Source organism: Musca vetustissima, unplaced genomic scaffold, assembly GCF_032173495.1.
Source record: "Musca vetustissima isolate MV318-11 ecotype Yass unplaced genomic scaffold, APGP_CSIRO_Mvet_v1 utg584238, whole genome shotgun sequence".
NCBI lineage: Eukaryota > Metazoa > Arthropoda > Insecta > Diptera > Muscidae > Musca > Musca vetustissima.
The window spans coordinates 6,034-16,188 of NW_026876524.1; the positions used below are offsets into that span (position 1 = coordinate 6,034).

At 36.9% G+C, this 10,155-nt stretch overlaps 1 protein-coding gene across 1 annotated transcript; it reads left to right on the top strand.

The window, feature by feature from the left end:
* Window positions 1-3,039: 3,039 nt before the first annotated feature.
* LOC133321091 (autophagy-related protein 9A-like) lies at window positions 3,040-5,481 on the top strand. The gene has a single exon (XM_061530191.1). It carries the CDS (start codon window positions 3,040-3,042, stop codon window positions 5,479-5,481), a length of 2,442 nt encoding a protein of 813 aa, XP_061386175.1.
* Window positions 5,482-10,155: the final 4,674 nt, after the last annotated feature.

The window sequence follows — 10,155 nt, forward strand, 5'->3', positions numbered from 1 at the left end:
CACATATGAAAATGCTGGGAATAGCGAGTTATTCCTTAAAGAGATTTGCTTCCTGAAACTTTCCCAGCAGGCAGATTGAGTAAATTGAATACGGGAGCACATTAATAAAGAACAATTTCAAATTGTATGCGTTCCCAATTTTCCTGTTGGGTGATTTTTAAAAACATAATTTGTCAAATTCATATTGACACTAGTATTACGTTGGAATCAAATCAGCTGGTATTTGCTGTTACCTTTTATAATTGTACCATGAGCCAATAATGAAAATAAAGTAAATGTCCTGAGAGCATTTAGACTATGCCTTCTACATTGTAAAGAAATATCAGCTGACATATCATTATACCCTACACAACTATGTTGTCAGGGTATCATAGCTTTGTGCAGCCCCAAAATATGGTAACACCGCGAAATATTGGTATACCGATCGTCATATCTCGGCTAGCTGAGTCGATCTAGACGTGTGTGCCGTCCGTCTGTCCATTATAATTTGTAAACACGATACAGGCCACAGTGATGGATCAATCTTCACGAAATTTTGCATGTACGATGAGTTCTGGCCAATGAAGGCCCCCATTGTTTTTGGAAAGGATCGGTTAATATTTAGGGGATGAAATGGACCAAAAACTTTATTTTTGTCGGTTTTTCTGGTCGCTCCAGAGGTCGCAATTATGGCCCAAACTCCGCGAATTTTTGCATGGAAAAGGGGATTAGGCCAAAGAATAAGCATGCTTGTTTTGATAAAGATCGGTCAATGTTTAGCGTGTCAAATGGATCCTGATTTTTGTGTGAAAAATTACAAAATTTTTATTGTATGGCGTATATATTTACTCCTGAAGTATATAGACCCGAGAAGTCGATAGTGTATCGAAGAGGAGTGGTTGACCTTTAAATTGATACCAATTATTTTGTCGTGTGTACTCGGATGTGGGAGTTACACTTAAATATTTACAGGTACTTACGTATTTATATATTATTTAGTAACCCATTACCACACTAGAGGACGGAAATATAGCGCTGATCGTTTTGTAATTTTCCATGAGATTCCCGTTATGGTCAACGACAACGCCTATAATTTTCGGTGATGATCAGATAATAATTTTGGGATGAAGTGGACCGAAAATTTATTTTTTTTTTGTGTTTTTATTTTCGAGTCGATCTTTAGGCCACAATTGAAAGCCCAACATCACAACATAACCCACGGTAAAGAGAATCTGGACAAGTACAACCCTCGTCTACTGAATATTAGAAATATTTGTTAACATCTAGTCGGTCAAGAGGGTGCAAATATCGTGAAATATTGCCCAAGCTCAGAATATACAAACACAGTAAGTTCGATTGTCGTGGAAGTTGTGTAGGGTTTCATATGGTCGGCCCCGTCCGACTATACTGCTCCGCTTACTGGTTTTAATACTAGGATGGACTAGCAAAATATATAGATACTCTATTAGAGCAGCTGAATATCCGATTAACTGTCAAAATGCGTAGTTTCTATTCGAATTCGATGTGGAATGATGCCAACCATGAGAAGTATTACTAGACAACATTTGACAGATATAAACAGAATATAAAAACATATGTTTTTGTTTTGATACATCACCTTAATATTGCCGCCATGATGCAACTTTGTATAGGCGCGTTTAGATTATGCTCTCTAAATCGACTCGATTTAGAAATCGATGCAGATAATTCTACCCGTTCAGACTGGTAGTGATATAAAGTTGACAATCAGCTGTTATCAGGAATTGGTCTCCATTGGATGGCAGGGTTGTATATCGATTTAACGTAGGATTTCCAACAAATGCAAGATACTAAGATGATTTAATATTGTATCGTAATTCGAGGTAAAACGACATTTAGAGTTTTTACCTGGTTAACCTCATCTATGAGGATTTTTTCAGATGTATACAAACTAGTTGCCAATATAGATTTACTGGATATACTAAATCGAGTGCAATGTAAATGTAATGTAAATGCAATTAAATCGAGATAATGGACATTATCACCATAAAAGAAGAGGAAGCGATGCTGATATCGCAGTCGAAAACTCTATGTCAGAAGTGATCGTCAGATATGACACAAAAGGATGCAGACCTCTCTCGTGCGGAAGCTCCCGTTGACGGCAGTATAGTAGTCAAGAATGGAACCTCCAAAAGAAACTTTGGTAACCCCGCTGCCGAATACAACGTCAACATCGTTGATTACTATTAGAAAAAAAAGAGTAGAAGCTGACTGTGGGGATCATAATAGTTCACTGCAGTGGGAATCAATGGATGAAGAAGATAGCGAAACGGTCGACCATCTACTCTGTAAGTGTAACCTAACCTACTAAATGTAAATGTATTTCTAGTCTATATTTCCAAAAAATAAAATATTGACCAATTTTAGAGAATGTTTAAGCCAAATTCGTAATGATGCATTATCTCGGTTCAGTTCCTAAATCGAGTTGAATTTACCGCGATTTGCCACACAAACATAAATCCACTCAACCTTTTTGGGTCAAAAGCAGGGTTGTATTTGAAATTATCTTGACTTACATATGAACTTTGTGCCAGGTTAACCTCCTCTATGAGGATTTATTTTGCATAATAAATCCGATACAATGTAACCGTACGATTATCATAGGATTTCGACAAATAGACATTATTTACAATACAACCCCTGCTTTTTACTAGCTTCTTTAAAAAAATAAACTGTTTTATATTTTTTTTTTTTATAATAAAACGTTTTGTTATTTTTCTCTTTAGTTAATCGATAACAATTTATCGACGATTATAGATATCTATATAACAACTGTTGCTGCTGGTTTTCGATCTTTAGAACCCTAACTACTTGGCTATACTATTTGTTTTGATTTTAATGGTTATCATTGAATTCTCTTACCTTCACATTCGTCGTACAAAACAAAGAAAAATAGTCATCTAGCAAAGCATAGAATATACATCGAGTAGAGAGTAAATATATATTTGGATTCCAAACAACAACGTCCGTAATTTGCTAATATTTTTATACGTCTTGACGTCGTCTGAAGATTGCGGGTCGATGGCACAGACCAATGTAAATTATAAGACACTAAATGAAGAGCAGCAGCAGCATAAAATTATGGCTGAAGGTCATGACTACGAAGCGAACGAAGTGGAAGACACACCAAGAAGCAGTGGTGTACTCTTGCACACAGTACCCGAAATTAATAGAGCACGATGGAACCACATCGAGGACTTGGATTCGTTCTTTACGCGAATGTATCACTACCATCAGAAGCATGGTTTTGTCATCATCGTACTGGAGGAATTTTTCCAGCTAATAGAATTTGCCTTTGTCGTGTGGTTGGTTACCTTCGCCGTCCATTGTATCAATCATGATGTACTGTTTGGCAATCGACCACCACCGGACAATCACACAAAGATAACATTCGATGATGTTATAATACCGATGGATGTGTGTGTGGACAATTTTAATGGCATTACCTATTCGATACTGTTCGTGGCCGCGTTGTATTTGTTAATACGCACTATAAAAGTGTTGTATCACATCTCCCAGTATTGGGACATCAAGAAGTTCTACAACACGGCGCTGCATATTGAGGATGGAAATTTGGATAATGTCACCTGGCATGAGATCAAGAAGAAGGTGCGTGAGGTCCAGGCGGAACAGCATATGTGCATCGATAAAGATCATTTGACCGATTTGGATATCTATCATCGTATATTGCGTTTTAAGAATTACTTGGTGGCCTTGATGAATAAGAATCTGCTGCCTGTACGTTTCACCCTGCCCGTGGTGGGGGAGGTTGTGACACTGAGTAGAGGATTGCTGTTCAATATTGATTTGATATTGTTTCGTAGTCCAGGATCACCGTTTCAAAACAATTGGCAGCTACATGATGACTATTCGGTGAGAGGGAATCAAAGAGAGCTGGCAAATCGGCTGTCGAAGTTAATTTTGTGGGTGGCCATAGCAAATTTGGTTTTTGCCCCGGTGATATTTATATGGCAGTTGGTGTATTTCTCCTTTACCTATGCGAATATATTGAAAAAGGAACCGGGGGCCTTGGGAATGAGGACATGGTCCAACTATGGCCGTTTGTATTTGAGGCATTTCAATGAATTGGATCATGAACTGGATGCCAGACTTAATCGTGCCTATGAATATGCAGATCGTTATTTAAATTCCTTCTCATCCCCGTTGCTGGCAGTGATTGCCCGGAATATTTTATTTATAACCGGAGGAATGTTACTGCTGATTTTGGCCATGGGCATTTATGATGAATATGTCTTCCAGGTGGAACATGTTTTGACTTTGATCACCCTACTCTCGGCCATTGGTTTGGTTTGTCGCAATTGTATACCAAATGAGAATTTAATATGGTGCCCCGAACAGCTGATGAATGCGATATTGGCCCATGTCCACTATTTGCCAGCCAATTGGAAAAATCAAGCCCACACCTCAATGGTGCGCAACGAGTTTGGAAATTTCTTTCAATTTAAGGCGAGCTATTTTATTAATGAGATACTGAGTCCCTTTGTCACACCCTTCCAATTGTTGTTTGTTTTCCGCCCAAAGGCTTTGGAAATTGTGAAGTTTTTCCGCAGTTTTACCGTCTCGGTGAGGGGAGTGGGTAATGTTTGTTCCTTTGCCCAAATGGATGTACGTAAACATGGTAATCCCGAATGGCAGCCAGAAGAGATGTCCTCCCTGCACGCAGATGTGCCAGTGGGAGAGAAAATGCAAACGGCGGGGAATAATGGTAAAACGGAATTGTCTTTGCTACGCTTTACCCTGACCAATCCCGAATGGCAAATGCCTCCGGAAGCTGTGCAATTTGTAAATGGGGTAAGGCAGAATGCTATCAATGATTTGAGTAAGCTGAAGAAAAAGGAGTTCACTTTGAATCCTCTGACGGAAAGTTTAATCTCCTTTGGAACAATTGGAAATGAATATTCCTCCATTGCCAAGTCTTTGATATTCCATCACAATGCCATGCACAATGGAGAGGAGGGTATGATGGGTCAAAATCAAAATCACTGCCAATGTTATTTTGAACAAATGCTGCAACAGGGCCTGGGGGAACATTCACGCATGCAGGACAATATGAGTATGTCACGAAGAATGATGGGCGGCACAGACAATGCCAGAATATTGGGAGCCTCCAAAATGGTGGGAAGTACCAATGGGCCCTCACAATCGTTGATATGCAGTCTTTACGGCCCGGCCAGTGCCGCCTGTGATAAGCCTCAGGATCTGACAGAGGCTGATATGTGTCTCAGTGTTCTCTATTTACATGAAATGCATCACAAAACTGTACAGGAGAATCCTTTATTTATAGCCGAGGGAGATGGAAGAGGAGATAGTAATCAACCACAAGATCCCGATACAGATGTAAGAATTGCAAGGCCAGGTACCTCAACGGCCACCATAGTGACAACGGCAAGATCCGACTCAGCTGCAGCCGAAACAACTCCACTCTTGGGACTGAGGTCATAGCATAAACAAATTTGGATTTAAGTCATTAGCATCAGTGTCTCATCGTCTGAAGTCTCCTTAATCTCCATCATCAACAAAAAAAGAAAGCAAAAAATTTTGTTTATTTTTGACAAAAAAGTGTTTGTTGTTGTTGTCGAAAGTTTCGCTATCACTACTCTTGACGGGGAAACTACTTCCAGCAATGAAACCTACTACCAATATACTCAAACAGATTCTAAAACTGAAACCAAATAAAACCGGGAAAAAAGGAATCTATACAGCAAGCCTAGGTTCTTCGAGCGAATGAACGAACGAACACCCTGAAATACCTATCAGTTCGATGAAAAGATGATTAAAAAATAAAACGCTTAAACTTAAGTATGTAGATATGTTTCTCATTTACAAAGTTTATTTTTTTCTATTTTTTAATTTTTTTATTATTACTATTCAATAATGTAATTAATTAAAAACAAATGTATGTACGAAAGTGTGTTTTTTCTTGGTAGTGATCATTTTAATTAATAGAAAAAAAAATTACAATGTATGGAATGCCATAAAACGAGAAAAAAAAACCAACACGACTCAAAAAAATGTTTATAACGAAAAAGAGAAAAAAAAATAAAAAATAAATTTAAAAAAATGTATTAAAAAAAAACGTTAATTGATATTTCACTACTAATAAAAGAAATTATGTTAAAATTAATTAATATTTCCCAATTTTTATTATTTTGGTGGTAGAGGAAAAATTTTCGTTTAAAAAGTCCAGGCCTATTGGTCTGGTGGTCTTGGAAAAATTTTCGTTTAAAAAATCCACGCCTATTGTTATGGAGGTCTGTGTGAAAATTTACTTTAAAAAATCCACGCCTATTGTTATGGAGGTCTGTGGAAAATTTACTTTAAAAAACCCACGCCTATTGTTATGGAGGTCTGTGGAAAATTTACTTTAAAAAATCCACGCCTATTTATAAGGAGGTCTATGGAAACATTTACGTTTAAAAAATCCACTCCTATTTATATGGAGGTCTATGGAAACATTTTCGTTTAAAAAATCTACACCTATTGGGCTAGAGGTGGGTGGAAACAAATTAAACCAGTAAGGAAAGTAGTAAAGTCGGACTGACCCGACTGTATGATATCCTTCACCCCTTTGGGTATATTCTACATATGTATACTAACAGACGACGCGTTTTTGTTATATATCTATATCTGAACCGATTTCAAGGAAACTTGCCAGAGACAAATTTATATTACATCAGTACGTTGTGTCAATCGGCCTAGCCATGGATCTTTTCACGAAGCTTAGCAACATCATTCTAGACTTAATGCAGTACCCTATTCCAAAATTCGTGCAAATCGATAGATATATAGGGACTTTGGTGCACCAATTACATAAAATCGGACGAAAATATATATGGAAGCAATATCTAAATCTGAACGGATCTTCACGAAACTTAGCACACGTCATTCTAGCCTTAATTCAGTACGCTATGACAAATTTCGTGCAAAGCGAATAATTTTCAGAGGCTTTGGTGCACCAATTACCTAAAATCGGATGAACATATTTATGGGAGCTATATCTGAATCTGAACCGATTTTCACGAAACTTTGCACACATCATTCTAGACTTAATTCAGTACGCTATGCCGAAATTCGTGAAAATCAAAAGATTCCCACGGACTTTAGTGGACTATTTACCTAAAATCGGGCGAAGCTATATATGGGAGCTATATCTGAATCTGAACCGATTTTCACGAAACATTGCACACATCATTCTAGACTTAATTTAGTACGCTGTGCCAAATTTCGTGCAAATCAAAAGACATATAGAGACTTTGGTACACAATTTACCTTAAATCGGACAATGATATATATGGGAGCTATATCTAAATCAGAACCGATTTTCGCGAAAATTTGCATTCTAGATCTTAGTCATTACGCTGTGCCAAATTTCGTGCAAATCGAATGATATATAGGGACTTTGGTGCACCATTTACCTAAATCTGAACCGATTTTTTTCCAATTCCAATAGGGTTCGTCCTTGGACCAAACAAATGAGCTGTGCCAAATTTCATCCAAATTTCATAAATGCGACCTGTACTTTGCATAAATCGACTCAGAAAGTGATTCTATGCATATTCTCAAAAGGAACCATGGGTCTATCTCGATTATATTTGACTGTTACAAACATATGCACAAAGACAATACCCTGTACCACAGTGTAGTGAAGGGTATAAAAATCTACGCTTATTGATGTGAAGGTCTCTCTTGCAAAGGGAATGATAAATTTAAATTAAATAATGAAATAAGCTGGGTCCATCGATCATTTGGAAAAAAAGTACTATCACAAAAAAGTAAAAAGGCACGTGTGTAGTTCTGAGAAAATTTGTAAAAATAAAATTGTTTGTCTTTTTTTTAATATCACCTACTTGAAATTAGTATCACGACTTCTTTGAAATAATTAATTTTTTAAATTATTATTACTTTTTAAAAGTGGTAAACCAATCCATATAAATATCAAAACGCCAACGATAATGGCACCTTATTCTGCAAAAGATTCCAAACCGCTTACAATGTTTAAAACAATTTTCAAAACCACAATATTTGTTGCTGTTCTAATTTCGATAACAGCAAATGAAATAGCTGCCGAGAATAGCAAGGATGTAGCGGAGAGGGTATTCGATCATTATGGGTTGGGAAAAGAGGTTCGAGGTAATATTGTTTGAAATATTTTTTTGTTTTTGATATTTTTTATTTTGTTTTAATTTCAGGTGCCTATATTATGATCACCTATCAATATTACTATAGCTACAGCAGAGTTCAGCGTGATATCAATTTAAATTATACCTACAACGATCCACAAGGCAATAAGATTACACAAATTCTATTGTTGGTGGAAACTGATGAACAAGGTACAAGCGCTGCATTTGTTACGGCCGGTGGTATTAATCAAAGTTCGATTTCGTTAAGAATTGTCGGTTACAATACGGCCAAGTTACGTTATATGGTTATTGTATTTGGTTTAAAAAATCAATAAATGAAAAGTGTAAATGGTGGACTTCTAGGTCAATAAAATTTTTCTAAAGATTTAATGATTTTTAAAAGTACATTTTTCCACAGACCTCCATATCAATAGGCGTTGATTTTTTAAACGGAAATTTTTCCACAGACTACCAAATCATTAGGCGTGGATTTTTAAAACGTAAATTTTTCCACAGACCTCCATATCAAGAGGCGTGGATTTTTAAAACGTAAATTTTTCCACAGACCTCCTTATCAAGAGGCGTGGATTTTTTAAAAGTAACTTTTTTCACAGACCTCCATATCAAGAGGCGTGGATTTTTAAACGTAACTTTTTCCACAGACCTCCATATCAAGAGGCGTGGATTTTTTAAACGTAACTTTTTCCACAGACCTCCATATCAAGAGGCGTGGATTTTTAAAACGTAAATTTTTCCACAGACCTCCATATCAAGAGGCGTGGATTTTTAAACGTAACTTTTTTCACAGACCTCCATATCAAAAGGCGTGGATTTTTTAAACGTAACTTTTTCCACAGACCTCCATATCAAGAGGCGTGGATTTTTAAAACGTAAATTTTTCCACAGACCTCCATATCAAGAGGCGTGGATTTTTAAAACGTAAATTTTTCCACAGACCTCCATATCAAGAGGCGTGGATTTTTTAAACGTACCTTTTTCCACAGACCTCCATATCAAGAGGCGTGGATTTTTTAAACGTAACCTTTTCCACAGACCTCCATATCAAGAGGCGTGGATTTTTTAAACGTAACTTTTTCCACAGACCTCCATATCAAGAGGCGTGGATTTTTATACCCTTCACCACTCTGTGGTACAGGGTATTATGTCTTTGTGCATATGTTTGTAACAGGCAAAAGGAAACGAGATAGACACATGGTTCCTTTTGAGAATATGCATAGAATCACTTTCTGAGTCGATTTATGCATGTCCGTCCGTCCGTCCGTCCGTCTGTCTGTCGATGTAAAATTGTAAACAAAGTAAAGGTCGCATTTATAATCCGAATTGGATGAAATTTAGCATAGGTCACTTATTTGGCCCAAGGACGAACTCTATTGAAATTGGGAAAAATCGGTTCAGATTTAGATATAGCTCCCATATATATATTTAACCGATTTAATGTAAACGGCCCCTATATATCTTTCGATTTGCACGAAATTTGGTACAGCCTAATCATTTAGGTCTAGAATGATGTCTGCCAAGTTTCGTAAAAATCGGTTCAGATTTAGATATAGATCCAATATATATATTTAACCGATTTAATGTAAACGGTCCCTATATATCTTTCGATTTGCACGAAATTTGGTACAGCCTAATCGTTTAGGTCTAGAATGATGTCTGCCAAGTTTCGTAAAAATCGGTCCAGATTTACATACAGCTCCCATATATAGTTTCGTCCGATTTCATGTAAATGGTGCCCCAAAGTCCCTATATATCTTTTGATTTGCACGAAATTTGGCATAACGTACTGAATTCAGCCTAGAGTGATGTCTGCCAAGTTTCGAGAAAATTGGTCCAGATTTAGATATAGCTCCCATATATAGTTTCGTCCGATTTCATGCAAATGGTGCCCCAAAGTCCCTATATATCTTTCGATTTGCACGAAAATTGGTACAGCCTAATCATTTAGGTCTAGAATGATGTCTGCCAAGTTTCGAGA